Source organism: Balaenoptera musculus, chromosome 8 (assembly GCF_009873245.2).
Source record: "Balaenoptera musculus isolate JJ_BM4_2016_0621 chromosome 8, mBalMus1.pri.v3, whole genome shotgun sequence".
In the NCBI taxonomy this organism is placed as follows: domain Eukaryota; kingdom Metazoa; phylum Chordata; class Mammalia; order Artiodactyla; family Balaenopteridae; genus Balaenoptera; species Balaenoptera musculus.
In genome coordinates this window covers 101,005,498-101,021,894 of record NC_045792.1, presented here as the reverse complement: position 1 = coordinate 101,021,894, position 16,397 = coordinate 101,005,498, and the positions used below count along the sequence as shown (strand labels likewise).

General features: G+C 51.1%; 1 protein-coding gene across 3 annotated transcripts; it reads left to right on the top strand.

The window, feature by feature from the left end:
• The first annotated feature begins 40 nt into the window (after nucleotides 1-40).
• GANAB (glucosidase II alpha subunit) lies at nucleotides 41-15,840 on the top strand. 3 transcript variants are annotated; one of them, XM_036859986.1, is made up of 25 exons: nucleotides 41-117; nucleotides 2,791-2,895; nucleotides 3,045-3,153; nucleotides 3,404-3,531; nucleotides 7,026-7,205; nucleotides 7,683-7,748; nucleotides 8,559-8,628; nucleotides 8,803-8,890; nucleotides 8,978-9,074; nucleotides 9,324-9,504; nucleotides 10,090-10,243; nucleotides 10,451-10,686; nucleotides 10,769-10,895; nucleotides 10,999-11,078; nucleotides 11,319-11,462; nucleotides 11,560-11,656; nucleotides 11,936-12,037; nucleotides 12,213-12,456; nucleotides 13,329-13,393; nucleotides 13,588-13,664; nucleotides 13,774-13,848; nucleotides 14,026-14,139; nucleotides 14,263-14,375; nucleotides 14,518-14,618; nucleotides 14,737-15,840. In XM_036859986.1, exons 1-25 carry the CDS (start codon nucleotides 80-82, stop codon nucleotides 14,844-14,846), a joined length of 2,901 nt encoding a protein of 966 aa, XP_036715881.1. In that variant the 5' UTR covers nucleotides 41-79; the 3' UTR covers nucleotides 14,847-15,840. The 3 variants fall into 3 exon arrangements, with proteins under 3 accessions (XP_036715881.1, XP_036715882.1, XP_036715883.1); XM_036859988.1 differs by lacking the exon at nucleotides 41-117 and adding an exon at nucleotides 811-884; XM_036859987.1 differs by lacking the exon at nucleotides 7,683-7,748.
• The last annotated feature ends 557 nt before the right edge of the window (nucleotides 15,841-16,397 follow it).

The window sequence follows — 16,397 nt, the reverse complement described above, 5'->3', positions numbered from 1 at the left end:
GGGGCGGGCGCTAAGATACGTGGCTCAACGCGCGCTGGGGGAGGGGAAGCTCCGGGTCAGGGAGCAAACCCGGCACAAGATGGCGGCGGTAGCGGCAGTGGCGGCGCGTAGGAGGCGGTGAGGAGCCCGGATCCCGGGGGCGCGCCCGGGACGCCCCCAGACCCCCAAATCCCGTATCTCTCCTTCCTGTATGTTCTCCTGAGACTCCGCCACCCCCAGCCTCGTGAGGACTCTTTGTCTCTCTGGAGGCGGCCTCAGGTGCCCCCAGCCTCCTCGCCGCGTCGGGGGGGGCCCTTGTTTCTGGGGCTCTCCGCTCCGGCCCGGTGGCTCTAGAAGGCCGCAGCCTTGCGTTCTTCTTGGCCTTGTCCGCTCTCAGCCGCCGCCCTCCCTGGCAGCTTGCGGCGGTTAACGCTGCCGCCTCTTTCCTGCAGTGCGCGGGGCCATCGGGGCAGAGGACGAGATGCGGCCTGGCCTCCGGGAATGCAGCCTGCTGCCCTGCGGCCCCTCAGCCGCGCTGGAAGCACCGCGGCCGGCAGTCTTGCTTCCACTGCCCTTCTCGCCCTCCCCTCGAGAGCCCCGGACCCTGCCCTGCCCTTGTCTTCACGTGGACACCAGCCCTGGCTTGTTTGGTGTCCACGGTCGTTGGGCACGGCTGGGGCAGGATCCCGTAAGTTCACAGTCGACCTGGATGATGTTGCTCAAACACAACAGTGGTTTGTTCTGCATTTATATTACTGAAAAGACGGTTCGAAACAGTCGTCAGCGCCACAGAGTGTTTACCAGGACCTAACGGATGTATCGGGGTGGGAGAGGCACGTACTGCCGGCAGCGGTGAAAAAAGCGTGGATCGTAAATCCGACTCCAGAAGCCTGTGACCTGAAACAATAAATGGGTGCACCTTTCCCTGCGACTCATTCCTGACCTTGGCTTGTGACCACCTCTTGCCCAGGGGCGTTCAAGGCAGTCCTGAGTTCTTAGGGCCTTCCAACAGGTCACATCTGAAAAATCTTTCAGAAATCCTATCCCCATTGGCGTCTCTCCAAACCCATTTTATAGATTGTGCAAGTAGGACTCCAGAGAGTATTTAATTCACTGTACTTTTGATTACTGCTGCTTTGGGCTGGTGGACACGGGGTCAGTTGCTCGGGGTGTCTGCTGCAGTCACTCCTCAGGACCTGGGCCACATGCCTTACTTTTGAGTTTTCTGGTAGCATATCTTCTGCTTGTTTTGCTACTACTTGTTCTTGCTTGGCCTATTAAACCACAAAGCCTGGTGTTTTCCTCATCTTTCTGTGTGGCCTGGCTTGCCTTGCACATTCTTCTGGAACTGGAGGGCTTACTGTGTTCTGTGATCTCCTTTCTAGTGATTTTCTTTACCTTTAGCTTTCAAGCAGATACTGAGGATATGCTGGATACAATGTGTTTGTAGGCCCTACTCTTTGGTTACCCTATTGGCAGGTAGCAAAGTTTTAATGCTGAGAAGTCTGTGTTTTTGTTTATTCTCCCTTATTTGGAACACTTTCTCAGAGTGTTCTCCTAATCAGTCACTGGGAGAGCATGTTTAAACTGCAGATTCCCTGGGACCCGGGAATCTTCATTTAGTAAGCACTGCACGTAACTCTTAACAGACGCTAAAGTGTGAGAATCCCTATTTAGCATTTACTCAGAGTGGATGAATATATCCTTAACAAACTAACTTGTTCAGATAAGCCTGTTAGTCCCTTGTCTGTCATTTGATAGCGTGTTGGGGAAGTGACAAGTTTGTGGTAACCTTGGTGTGATGGTCCTCCATGAGGCAGGCCCTGCTGGTGGTTAGTGCAATGTGCTGTACATCCTGAAGTACCTGGGCCCTGGAGTTAGGCAGAGCTGAGTTCAGCAGTGTCACCTCATACTGGCTGTTCAATCTTGGATGAATTATTGAACCTTTTATGCCTCAGTGTTCCCATCTGGGAAAAATCCCCATCCTACATTCACCAAGAAAACAGTGAAAGAAAGGGAAAAGAGTTATTAGTGTGTATAAAGAATTGGTTCTGAACACTGGTTGCCTATTAGAATTGATTAGGGGAGTTTAAAATCTGATTCCCAGGTCCCACTTCAGGCCAATTAGATTGAAATCTCTGGGGGAGACCTGGGCATAGACACTACTGAAAACTGCAGGGAGAGTGGAAAACTAGTATAAGGCAGTTAGCCAGGCCCCCCAAGATGGGGTGGTGGGGGGAAATTAGGACTCAATACAGGTTAGCTGTTGTTATTCTTTTCAAGCTTAGGTGGCGATAGTGGTGACTTACGTCAAAGATACAGGAGTGGAGATCAGAGGAGCAGGGTGCCTAGAGTGCTAGGGAGGTCAGGACCCCAGGAACCTGTGACCAGCAGGCTAGCTGAGGGTACATCTTGAACTTTTTCACTGTAGGTCCCCCCAACGTCTCGCCAGTGAAAAGGCATGGCTTACTTTGTTTCTCTGTTCCACACATACGGTGCCACCACTTCCCCTGGGACTGGCTGTTGCTGTTCCTTTCCTCTGAGAGGCTGATGTAACCTGAGTCAATACCAGGCCTCTGAAGGCCAAGGATCCTTTGTCCACTTCCTCTGCCTTTTGAAGGAAAGGTGTGCGTGAGCCAACTCCTCAGGCCTGACACTTAACCCCGCGTCCACTCTGCCTTGTTTTCTGTTTAATGGGACTCTATCTTTCTCCCCTGTTAGGGTTGTGGTGGGAAGAGGCCTTTACCTCAGAAGGTGGGGCCCTTTCTGACCCTGTGCTGATAGTGTCCTCTTTGTCCTTTTCCCCCCTAGGTCTTGGACTGGTTTGGTACTGGCTTGTTTAGGGGTCTGCCTGGGAATTAGCCTTGCTGTGGATAGAAGCAACTTTAAGACCTGCGAAGAGAGTTCCTTCTGCAAGTATGATATTTCTGGGAGACTAGAACGGAAAGTAGGGTAATGTGGGAGGTGTCTGTGGCAGATGAGGTAGCTTGGGGCACTGCAGCTGATAGAAGGACTTAGGGGCCTTGGGGAACCCTCCCCCGTTCTCAGTCATTTCACATTGGCAGGAGGCAACGAAGCATACGGCCAGGCCATTCTCCATACCGAGCCTTGCTGGACTCTCTGCAGCTTGGTCCTGATGCCCTCACGGTCCATCTGATCAACGAAGTCACTAAGGTCAGGGGAGGAAAGGAGGAGTCTGGTGGGGGTGGAGAAATGGCTAAGGGGTAATTCGGGAAGGGGAAACCTATAGCCAACATCCTGTGCCATCTAACCTTGGGACTTCTACTTTGTGAGGAATTCAGATTTCAGATCCCTTAGGCAAAGGGCTAGAAGGAGGAGACCCCCTCGGGAGAGAAATGGGTTCAGAGGGCATTTCCTGGTATAGCCCTTTCCTTTCTCCAGACCCAGACCTCTGCCTCCACAGGTGTTGCTTGTGCTGGAGCTCCAGGGGCTTCGAAAGAACATGACTCGGATCAGAATTGGTGAACTAGCGCCCCGGCGGCCCCGATACCGTGTGCCAGACGTGTTGGTGGCTGATCCCCCCACAGCTGGGTAAATTTTTCCTGAGAAGCATATCCATCTCCATGGCCCTTTTCTCCTTCCTAATGAACCTTTATGTGGCAGCTGACTTTCTCTTCCACATTGGGATAATAGCTGACTAGCACCCGGCCGCTCTCCTCGGCCTTCCCTCATCTGTTCCTCTGTTTCACTTGTTTTCTCAACTGATCGATTGATTGGCCGAGCTGCTTGGCTTGCGGGATCTTAGTTCCCCAACCAGGGATTGAACCTGCGCCCTCGGCAGTGAAAGCACAGGGTCTTAATCACTGGACTGCCAGGGAATTCCCTCACTTGTTTTCTCTTTCACCCTTTATCTTCATTCAGTCAGCAAAGAAATACTGCTTCCTCTTCTGTGCCAGGCCTGGCCTAGGTGCTGGAGATACAAGAGGGAGTCAGCAAGGGCATGGAGCTCGCCTTCCAGGAACACAGTGTCTCTGTGGTTGGTTCCTCCCTTCCCTTCCTGTCCTGTCCCCCGTCTTGTCTCGTCTGTTTTTTCCTTCTCTTTCTTTTTTTTCCCTCTTTTCTCTCTCTTTCTTTCTCTCCTTCCTTCCTTCCTCCCTTCCTTCCCTCTTTCCCTCCTTCCCTTCCTCCCTCCTCAATTCCTCCTCAGATATTCAGGATAGGATTATTTACATACTCGGGTCATGACACATCGTCATTATTTCACGCATGGCTCTTTGTTAAGTATTTAACTTAGAAAATAACATGATAAACCCTTCACCTAACCCAAACATATACATCTCACTGTCCTGTACCCCTGACTCCTTCAGAGATGATTGTTATTCTGAAGTTTATTATTCCCTTGTTTTTTTGTTCTCACAGTTATATCGTGGGAACGTATATACGTATACACACTTCCGTACATTTCCCTGAGCAATAAATTATGTGATTTTGTTTTTGAGTTTTATAGGGAAAGTATCTTAGTGAATGTGGTCTTCTGGGATTTCCTTTTTTCACTTAACTGGATTTAACTTTGTTGCATGTAGCTTCAGAAACTCATTTTTACTGCTGTATAATATTATGTTATATGAATATATCCCGATTTACTTCTCCATTTCTGTGTTGATGGGCATTTGGGTTGTTTCCAGTGTTGGCGTGAACATTCTTGTCCACGTCTCCTGTCTCCCTGTGCAGGAGTTTCTCTTTGGTGTATAGCTAAGAGAAGAACTGCAGAGTTGTAGAATATGGAAATCATCAACTTTCCAAGATAAAGCCGAAGTGGCTTACCAATTTACACTTCCACCAGCAATATATAAGAGGCTTATTGAACTGCATCTTCTCCAACCCTTGGTACTATTGGACTTAATTTTTGTCAGTGGAATGGCTGTAGGATGATACCATGTGGTGGTCTTGGCTTGCTTGTCTTTCCCAGTTTATTACTGATATTGAGCATATCTTCATATATTTATCTGTCATTCTGGTTTACTGTTCTGTGAAATGGAAGTTCACTGCTGTGCTCATTTTCCTTTTATGTTGTTTGTCGTCACTGATTTGTAGAAATTCATTAGTCTTGATACCAATTCTTTATTACTTACATGTATTGCAGCTGTCTTTTCCCAGATTGTAGCTTATCTTTTTACTTTTCTAAAGGTGCCTTGAAAAAAAAGATTTTTTAATTTTATTTTAAAAAAATATTTATTTATCTATTTTTGGCTGCATTGGGTCTTTCGTTGCTGCGTGCAGGCTACTCTTCGTTGCAGTGCGCGGGCTTCTCTTTGCAGGGCACAAGCTCTAGGTGCGCAGGCTCAGTAGTTGTGGCCCGAGGGCTTAGTCGCTCCGCGCCATGTGGGATCTTCCCAGACCAAGGATCGAACCTGTGTCCCCTGCATCGGCAGGCAGATTCTTAACCACTGTGCCACCAGGGAAGTCCCAAATATTTTTTAATTTTAGAATAGTTTTAGATTTATAGGAAAGTTTCAAGAATATTATGAGAGTTCCTGTATACCCTGCACTCCTGTTTTCCTCTGTTAACATTACTATGGTATATTTGTCATACATAATGAATTGATATCATTAACTAAAGTTCATGTTTCTTCTTTTTTTTTTTTTTTCATTCCTTTTTTTTAGAGTGTTTTCATTTTTTTAAATTTTATTTATTTATTTATTTTGGCTGCATTGGGTCTTCGTGGCTGCGTGCGGGCTTTCTCTCGTTGTGGCGAGCAGGGGCTACTCTTCATTGCGGTGCATGGGCTTCTCATTGTGGTGGCTCCTCTTGTTGCGGAGCATGGGCTCTAGGTGCGTGGGCTTCAGTAGTTGTGGTGCTCTGGCTCAATAGTTGTGGCGCACGAGCTTAGCTGCTCCAAGGCATGTGGGATCTTCCCAGACCGGGGATCAAACCCGTGTCCCCTGCGTTGGTAGGCGGATTCTTAACCACTGCGCCACCATTTCATTTTTTTTTAATTGAAGTATAGTTGATGTACAATATTACGTAAGTTATGGGTGTACAGCATAGTGATTTACAATTTTTAAAGGTCGTACTCCGTTAATAGCTATTATAAAATATTGGCTACATTCCTTGCGTTGTATGATATATCCTTGTAGCTTAAAGTCCATATTTTATTCAGATTTCCATAGTTTTTTTGTTATTTATTTATTTACTTATGGCTGCATTGGGCCTTCGTTGCTGCGTGCGGGCTTTCTCTAGTTGCGGGGCACGGGCTTCTCATTGCAGTGGCTCCTCTTGTTGCGGAGCATGGGCTTTAGGCGCGTGGGCTTCAGTAGTTGTGGCGCACGGGCTTAGTTGCCCCGCAGCATGTGGGATCTTCCCGGACCAGGGATTGAATCCGAGTTCCCTGCATTGGCAGGCGGATTCTTAACCACTACGCCACCAGGGAGGTACCAGATTTCCTTAGTTTTTACCTAATGTCCTTCTTCTGCTTCACGAGCCCATCCAGGATACTGTTTTATATTTAGTTGTCATGTCTCCTGAGGCTTCTCTAGACTGGGACAATTTCTCAGACTTTTCTTGTTTTTGATTACCCTTAAGGTTTATCTTTCGATAAATAGAAATTCTGAATTTTATGTTGTCAGGTAGATAAGTCTCTTACCTTTTGGTGTTAGTGTTTTCTAAGTTGTGTTTAAATAATCCTTCTCTACCTCAGAGTCAGAAAAATATTTTTTTATATTTTCTTCTAAAGGTTTTACTTTAAAATTTTAAGTCATAATCTGTCTGGAGTTGATATTTGTATCTGGTATGAGGTAGGAATGTGATACCATTTCTTTTCTATACAGAAAATGTGTTTTTCCACTCTGTTATTGAATAGTCCTCCTGACCTCACTGAACTGCCATGCCATCTGTTACATTTCAACACTCTAAGATGCTTGGGTCTGTTTCCAGGCTCTTTATTTGATTCCTTTGGTCAACTTATCTGTCCCTGTACTGTTCCCACACTGCCTGTATAGCTCTTAACAGGTCCCCCGTCTTCTAAGTGTCATGACTACTCCTGGCACTTTGCACTTCCTTATATCCCTTTTGATCTCTTTCCCAGGCTTTCTGTCTCTGGCCGGGATGACAACAGCGTGGAGCTAACCATGGCTGAGGGACCCTATAAAATCATCTTGACGGCACGGCCGTTCCGCCTCGACCTCCTGGAGGGCCGCAGCCTTCTGCTCAGTGTCAACGCCCGAGGACTCTTACATTTTGAGCACCAGAGGGCTCCCAGGGTCTCGTGAGTACAGGGCTCGGGAGTGAAGGGGACCTAGTGTGAAGGAACCTAGGGGCGTTGTAGGGTCTGGCACTGGGTCCCTGGGAGGAGACAGGATGGTAGTAGAGCCAGGTCGGGGCTGGGGGCTGGGAGAAGCTGACCATCAGGGAGGGTAGCAAGCAGACCTGGGTTGAAGTTTTCTCCATTTCCTGTACAGACCAGGAGGCAGTCACTTTTGTCCGTGAGCTGTACCCTGGGCACCTCCTCCCTGAGAGGCCTGCCTGGGTCTGCCTTTTCCCTCTTCCCCCTCTCACACCATCACATTTCCCAGATTTATTTTCTTCCTTTTTTTTGTTTTGTTTTGTTTTGTTTTTTGTTTTTAATTTCTTCCCCCACCCCATCTCTGGAAGTTTGTCGACTGAAACTCACTTTTATGTTTCTGTTTTTGTGTTGGTTTTGTGCCTCCTTTTCCCCTTCCCTACCCATCTCCTCCTGCCCCAGTTTCTCGGATAAAGTTAGTCTCACGCTCGGTAGCATTTGGGATAAGATCAAGAACCTTTTCTCTAGGTAAATCCATGACCACTGGTACTGTATCTGTTCCTCTGCCCTTACCTGCCCTTCACTCTGGCCCCCAGGGAAGGTGCCCCAGACCCTTCCATACCTTGTCCTTCACTCACCTCTTTTTCCCCAGCTATATGGTCTCTGGTTCCTGTTCCCCATTCCCCTGGCTAGGAGCCCCCTGGGAGAAGGAAGATGAAATGTTGGATGTCCTTGAGGAATGTAGGGAGCTTCTTGCTTTGCCAAGGGGTGGAGAGATGCTGCCTGTTGCTGGGGTTCCTGGCTCTCAGCTGGCGTGCACTGAGGCTCTGGGCAGAGCTGCTTGCCAGCTGCCCTTGAAAGCATCCTTTGGCAGAACCTCTTGTTTGAGTCCCCGTATAGAGGCTTGACCATGGTTATGACTCACTTGCCTTTGCAAAACCCTGTGTCACGCCAAGAGGCTGAGGCCCAGTGACGGAAGTTGGGGCCAGAGTCTCTTGGTAGAGGCAGCAGGGCTAGGACTGGCATTCCGAACCCAGGCCCTTGAACCTGTCTGCCTGTCTCTTCTGGAATGCTGGCAGAGGCTGGTGGTTTGGGCCTGTGTTTGGAAGGCACCTCTTAGTGGCATTTACTTCTCATTTCCCTTTCTCATTTCTCTCCCTGTCCTTTGGACACTTATCTGCTCACTGGGGGTCCCTTTCCAAGCTTTAACATTCAGTCCCTTCCTCCAATGCCTTCGTTCCTTTGGACCCTTGGCTCTCTATTCCCTCACCCCTCCTTCCACTAGCCCCTCGTCCCTGCCCCCTCTGGATTGGAGCAGACAGCTCTCCTACCTTCCAGGCAAGGATCAAAAGACCCAGCTGAGGGCGATGGGGCCCAGCCCGAGGAAACACCTGGGGATGGTGACAAGGCAAGTTGGTGGGGGTGGGTGGTTGGAGCACAGGGCTGGCTGGGAGGTTGGAGGGGAAAGGCCCACAAGAAATTTGAGCTTAGTCTTGCCATCACGGATGGGATTTAGAAAATGGGCAAGGGAAGAGAGAGGACCTGGTGTGTGATTGAGTAGTGGTCTGCTTTCTCCTTCCAGCCAGACGAGACCCAGGGGAAGGCAGAGCAAGATGAGCCAGGAGCCTGGGAAGAGACATTTAAAACTCACACTGACAGCAAGCCCTATGGTGAGCGGCTGGGAGAGCCTTGGGCAGGGGGACAGGGAGTCCTTGCCAAGCAGGAGCTCTGGAGCTCATCTTTTGCTTTTCTTCCAGGCCCCACGTCTGTGAGTTTGGACTTCTCTCTGCCCGGCATGGAGCATGTGTATGGGATCCCCGAGCATGCAGACAACCTGAGGCTGAAAGTCACTGAGTGAGTCCTACAGTGACATCAGGATATGGGGGGAGGGAAGGGGTCAGGAGTCAGGGCTGTGGGAGATGTGCATACAGATTAGGCACTGCAGACAAGCGTGGCTCACTTCCTGTGCCAGAGGACCTTTGGTCATCAGAAAATTCTGCTTTGAGAAAGGGCGGAGGGGCCAGTTTTTATCCCTCATCTGTGTCTGTGGGGCTGGGGCTGTGCGTGCCATGGCCCGGGGCCAGTCTGTCTGTCTGCCTGCAGGGGTGGGGAGCCATATCGCCTGTACAATTTGGACGTGTTCCAGTATGAGCTGTACAACCGCATGGCCCTGTATGGGTCTGTGCCTGTGCTCCTAGCACACAGCCCTCATCGGGACCTGGGCATCTTCTGGCTCAACGCCGCGGAGACCTGGGTTGATATATCCTCCAACACTGCAGGCAAGGTGAGAGCACAGGCATGGGGAGCAACAAGGGAGGGAATCGTCAGGCCTTGAGACAAATGGGTGTGTTAGGGGCATTTGCTTTGAAGAGGCTGGTAGGGTGGCCTACTTGGATACCTGTTTGGGGACTGGGTGACAGACAGGCCCTGGGCCTTGTGAGCAGCATATGAGTTCCCCGGACACTCCCAGAAGACACAGACTCATGGGGAAGGTATTTCCTTTTCTGCATTTATTAATACGTTTGTTATTGAGTATGCGTTAGGAGCTAGACCCTTTTCTAGGTGCTGGGGATATATTGCTCACTGAGTTAGGAAAGGAGGAAGGCAGAGATTAAACAGGTAACAGAGGGAAGATGAGTTCAGTGGTGGTAAGTTCTAAGAAAGAAATGCAGCGGTCATGTGATGGGGGTGGGCAGTGCTGCTTATGATGGGGCCCAGGAAAGCCTCACTGAGGAGGTGACGTTTAATCTCAGCCCGAAGTGACTCAAGGAGCCAGCTGCGTGAGGACTCTGAGGAGAACACTGCTACTTTGTCTTTGGGTTGCGAAGCAAGAGGGTGGTGTCAGACCTCTCCCTGGTCCCCTCTGCAGACCCTGTTTGGGAAGATGCTGGACTATCTGCAGGGCTCTGGGGAGACCCCACAGACAGATGTTCGCTGGATATCGGAGAGTGGCATCATCGATGTCTTCCTGCTACTTGGGCCGTCTGTCTTTGACGTCTTCCGGCAGTACGCCAGTCTCACAGGTACGCGGTGTCCCTACTCTGTCAGCCTGCAGCCTCCCTTTCTGGTCCTTGGCCTCTCGAGAGGGATGACTGCGTTTTCAGAAATCCTGTGCCTTGGCCTGTTCTCTAGCCCTGTGCCCTTTCATCTCCCTCAATTTCTGGGCATCCCCATTGGCCCCAGGTTGAGCCTGACCCCATTGTGACCCCCATCCCTCACTGAACCTGCAGGGACCCAGGTATTGCCCCCGCTCTTCTCCCTCGGCTACCACCAGAGCCGCTGGAACTATCGGGATGAGGCTGACGTTCTGGAAGTCGATCAGGGCTTCGATGATCACAACCTGCCTTGCGATGTCATCTGGCTGGACATTGAGCATGCTGATGGCAAGCGGTATTTCACCTGGGACCCCAGCCGTTTCCCCCAGCCCCTCACCATGCTTGAGCATTTGGCCTCCAAGAGGCGGAAGGTAAGAAGGCCGCAGCCATGGTTGGTTTTCTCAGGCATGATATCCCTGGAGAACTCTGACCACCCATGTTCCGTGCCCCCAGCTGGTGGCCATCGTGGACCCCCACATCAAGGTGGACTCTGGCTACCGCGTACATGAAGAGTTGCAGAACCTGGGTCTGTACGTTAAAACCCGGGATGGCTCTGACTATGAAGGCTGGTGCTGGCCAGGTAGGTGGGCCCGGAATTGAAGGAGGCTGTTGGGAGACCAGGGGGCTAGAGTGGAGACTGTTTTGCCCCTCAGGGGTTGAAAGCCATCCTTGATTTCTTCTAGGCGCAGCTGGTTACCCTGATTTCACCAATCCCAAGATGAGGGCCTGGTGGGCTAACATGTTTCGCTTTGACAATTATGAGGTATGGCAGCCCCTCCCGACCTGCCTCTGTCTTTCCCACTCTACCTCTTGGAATCAGTCATTCTCCGCCTGCTAGCCCTGCTGTGGTTGGTTGCTCATAAGATGTCAGGGGGCCTTGATGACCCTGGGAGGGCCCTGAGAAATGCATCTTTCGGGATTCCTAGGAGCTCTCTGCTCTGACACTGTTTGTCTTCTTCCTCCCCTCTGTCGTCTGTCCCCATTTTCTGCCTTGTGTTCTCAGGGCTCATCTCCCAGCCTCTATGTCTGGAATGACATGAATGAACCATCCGTGTTCAATGGTCCTGAGGTCACCATGCTCAAGGATGCCCAGCATTATGGGGGCTGGGAGCACCGAGACGTGCATAACATCTATGGCCTCTACGTGGTAAGGGACTGAGAGAGGAGAGACCAAGGGCCGAGAACTTGCACCGATGACAGCTGGCTTTTGCTCCTCACTACCCTTCTTTCCTGTTCCCACGCAGCACATGGCGACTGCTGATGGGCTGGTGCTGCGCTCCGGGGGCATAGAACGCCCCTTTGTCCTGAGCAGGGCTTTCTTTGCTGGCTCCCAGCGCTTTGGTAAGATTTGGAGAATAAAGCCGTGGCAGAGGGACCTGGGCCTGGTTCTTGGAGAAGTCTGTCCATCCTCTGAGAGTTACGTGCTTCCTTCCAGCTGTTCGCTAAAAGCGAGGCAGGGAGTGGGAGGGCCAGTCCCTGTTGAAGTGCTCTTGTGAACTCTGCCATCTTCAGCAGGACTCTGGGGGCCCCAGAGGAGATGTGGCAGGTTAGAGAGGTCAGCTATGTAAAAGGCTGAGCCCCTTCACTGTTTGCAAGCTCCCTCCCTCTTTTCTTCCTCAGGAGCCGTGTGGACAGGCGACAATGCTGCCGAATGGGACCATTTGAAGATCTCTATTCCTATGTGTCTCAGCTTGGGGCTGGTGGGACTTTCCTTCTGTGGAGGTGAGAGGGCGAGGAACTTGGAGCCTTGCTTTGGCGGGAGAGGGGCAAGGGAGAGGGCATAAAACCTAGGCCCGAGCAGAGAACTGACAGTCCACGGTGGGGCCTTGGGGGGCTCCTTAGGCAGCAGCCCTCCTTCACCCTCTTTTCCAACCGGTTTCCTCCCTCCCCTCTCTAGCGGATGTGGGCGGCTTCTTCAAAAATCCAGAGCCAGAGCTGCTTGTGCGCTGGTACCAGATGGGTGCCTACCAGCCATTCTTCCGGGCACATGCCCACTTGGACACTGGTCGGCGAGAGCCGTGGTTGTTACCGTCTCAGTACCATGACATAATCCGAGATGCCTTGGGTCAGCGATACTCCTTACTGCCCTTCTGGTACACCCTCTTCTATCAGGCCCATCGTGAAGGGATTCCTATCATGAGGTGAGGCATTCAGTTGGGTCTGTGTAGAGTGGACTGAGATGGCTGGGAGACGGGGCTCCATCTCCGGGCCTCTTGCCTCATTCGCCAGGGCCTTGTAAAGGAGGGAAATCTGACTGCAAGGTCAAGAGTAAGAAGAGACCAGTGGGGAGATGAAGAGCAGTAAACGTTACTGAGTGCTTATGACGTGCCAGGCATTACTCATCACTATCCCCAGAGCCAGAAACAAGTCAGACAAGTGTCCTCCCCTTGTGGAACTTACATTCTTCGGAGGAAGACAGAGAGACATGTAAACAAATATGGAAATAGGAAAACTGCCAAAACTGACAGGCTTTTTGAAAAAAACAGAACAGGGTAACGGAGTTAAGTTCCACAAACAGGCCACGTAAAGATGAGCCCTGACTGATGAGTAAGACAGACTTTTGTGACGCAGAGGAAGAATGTTCCAAGCAGGGGAGACTGCAAGTGCAAAAATTATGAAATGGAAATGAGTTTGTTGTGTTCCAGGAGTAGGAACAAACCAGTGTGTCTCAGGGGTAAAGAACCAGAGGGAGAGGTAGATGAGGTGGAGTGGAAAATTCAGCCTGAACTGGAGGGCTTTTCAGGCCAGGATAATGAAGTGGCCGCTGGGAGGTAGCTATGCAGAGCAGTTTCCAGAGGGAGCAAGGTGGGAAGAGGCAGGGAGACGGGTTGGGAAGTTAAATGTCTAGACCAAGGTTAGAGTGCAGAGCTGAGTCCTTAAGCCTGCTGGGCTGTCTGGCTGCCAGCTCGCGGGTCTTCCCCCTGTGCTGTTCTTCTTGCCAGTTCCTGGGGTAGCATCTTTGACTTCTGCCAAACAGCAAGTGTCTTCCTTTCTTGTCCTGCTTCCTTCCTAGGCCCTTGTGGGTGCATTATCCTCAGGATGTGACCACCTTCAGTATAGATGATCAGTTCCTGCTTGGTGAGAAACAAGGGGGACAGTTAGTGGTGGGTTGGGATAGGGCTGGGAAGAAGCAAGCACTGTGAGAGATACGTCTGTGGATGTGCAGGGAGGGAGGAGTGAACGAGGCCAGGGGTGCAAGGGGGTGGGTGCTCTAGGGCTCCCTCTTTGGGAACTGATCTCCCCAATTCAGAGTTGATTCTGCTGTGTCTTAGGGGATGCATTGCTGGTTCACCCTGTATCAGACTCTGAGGCTCATGGCGTGCAGGTCTATCTGCCTGGCCAAGGGGAGGTGAGTTAAGGAAGGGTGTGGTGGGGAAAGGTGGTGGAGGTCAGAGAGGGTAAAAAGAGTGGGGGTCCTCTGTGCAGCGAGTGACCGAGTATATCCTCTGCACCCACAGGTGTGGTATGACGTTCACAGCTACCAGAAGCATCATGGTCCCCAGACCCTGTATCTGCCTGTAACTCTAAGCAGTGTGAGTATGCCTGGCCCAGCTGCCAGCTCCATCTCCCTGTAGGTTTCCAGAAGGGGAGAGAGTGTATACTTTGGAGTCCAGTTCCTAAGGGGACACAGATATGCACGAGCAAAAGATATTGCAGGGCCCAGGGTTGAACAACAGGGCTACTTCATCCCAGCGCTGCTCTTGCCCTAGATCCCTGTGTTCCAGCGTGGAGGGACAATTGTGCCCCGATGGATGCGAGTGCGGCGTTCTTCGGACTGCATGAAGGATGACCCCATCACTCTCTACGTTGCACTCAGCCTCCAGGTGAGCGCATAGGCAGGGAGCCTCCTCAACCATCTGCCTACCTTCCTAGGATTCAGTCCCCTGGGGATGTGCCCCTCACTCCCTCTTGGGCTCAGGCTCTCGCCTATCCCACTTCCTGCTCAGGGTACGGCCCAAGGAGAGCTCTTTCTAGATGATGGGCACACGTTCAACTATCAGACTCGCCATGAGTTCCTGCTGCGTCGATTCTCATTCTCTGGCAACACCCTTGTCTCCAGGTGAGGAGGTACCCTTTCTTCCCTGGCAGCCTCTGGGATGCTTACAGCTCACTGTGCTCTTACATTATGGCCTTGCTCTGCTCTCCTCCTTTCTGCTCTGACAGTTATTTTCCTGACGGGTATCCATTTTTGCTTCCTCCAGCTCAGCCGACCCCAAAGGCCACTTTGAGACACCAATTTGGATTGAGCGGGTGGTGATAATAGGGGCTGGAAAGCCAGCAACCGTGGTACTCCAGACAAAAGGTGAGTGATCTGGCCCCCAGGTGGGGAAAGAGGAGAAGCAGGGGCAGGGTTGGGGACCCCCTGCATATAGGAAAGTAGTTGCTATTGACCCTGGCACTCTTTCTCTTTCCTCCACCAGGATCTCCTGAAAGCCGCCTGTCCTTCCAGCATGACCCTGAGACCTCTGTGTTGATCCTGCGCAAGCCTGGCGTCAGTGTGGTATCCGACTGGAGTATTCACCTGCGATAACCCAAGGGATGTTGGGGTGGGGTGTGATGGTCATGATAGTTACTCTTCCTTCTGCCCTGGAGCTTGACCTTCCCCAGACTTCACCTTTCTTATCTCAAGATCCACATTCTGCCAACATCTGGGCAGGATGAGAGGGCTTTCCCTGGGCTCTGAATTCATTTTGTGATCTCCTGACCTCTCCCACCCCATTGACACCAAATCTCCCTTCATCCCCAAATATTCTGTTGCTCTGACTGGAGCACATTCACCTGTGAAGACCAGGGGACCACAGGGCCCTTGCTTTCCCTTCTCTTTTCTTTCTTCTGGGGGCCCTGAATCTCCTCCATACCCTCTCCATTCATGTCTCTTGTGTGTTGATGCCATTTCTTAGAAGAAGATGAGGGCAGTGAGCTTTAGGGCTCCTTTTCTCCTTCCCCTTCCCTCCCCACCAAACTGTTCTCCCTCCTTTTATTTCTTCCTCCTGGCTCTTCTCTATCAGGCCTCCCCTTTTTATGCCCCATTGATGCACTGGGTCCACCCCTTACCCTGAGAAGGGATGAATGGATCAAAGGAGTGAGGTTGCTGGAAAACATCCTCTTCCCTGGCATCCCAGCCTTTCCTCTCCCTGCTTCTCTCTAGAGCAGCTGCGGTTCTGACAGGGGCAGTTCTACCTCCCCTGTCCCTTGGGGGAAAGAAGTTTCCACTCCTTAAGAGGGGATGAGCGAGACTTCTTTTGCCTCCTAAAATTTTGTCCCCTTGGGGGGCATTTCCAGATGGAGAAATCAGTTGTGGTTTCATCGAATCATGGTCACCTGTATTTATTGCTGGGGGAAGGCTGAGGGTGGGGGAGATGACCATGTGCGCTCAGGGTTGGCCCAGGGCCCTGGGTGGGGGGTGGGGGAGGACTAACTGGGGACGATGGGGAATGTTTGTGGGAATTTTTTTTACTTCCTTTTGGCCCCCAGCTGTGACAGGTTTTGATAAAAGGAGAAACAATAAAGAGAGAAACCATAAATAACTGTTGGCGTCTGGATTCCAGTTCTGGCCTGAACCACAGACCCCTAAAAGCCCGAGGACCTGACATTTTCATTTAGCTTCAGCATTAAGCCTCATTGGTTGAGCAAAATGAGTGAGTGCAAGCCTCCTTCAGCTTGCTTGATGCCAATATTTTTTTTAAATTAATTAATTTATTTTTGGCTGCATTGGGTCCTCGTTGCTGCACGCGGGCTTTCTCTAGTTGCGGCGAGCGGGGGCTACCTACCCTTCGTTGCGGTGCGCGGGCTTCTCATTGCGGTGGCTTCTCTTTGTTGCGGAGCATGGGCTCTAGGTGCATGGACTTCAGTAGTTGCGGCACGTGGGCTCTGTAGTTCTGGCTCTCAGGCTCTAGAGCGCAGGCTCAGTAGTTGCACACGGGCTTAGTTGCTCCGCGGCATGTGGGATCTTCCCGGACCAGGGCTGGAACCCGTGTCCCCTGCGTTGGCAGGCGGATTCTTTTTTTTTTTTTTTAAAGAAATTCACGTTCTTATTTATTTATTTATTTATTTATTTATGACTGTGTTGAGTCTTCGTTTC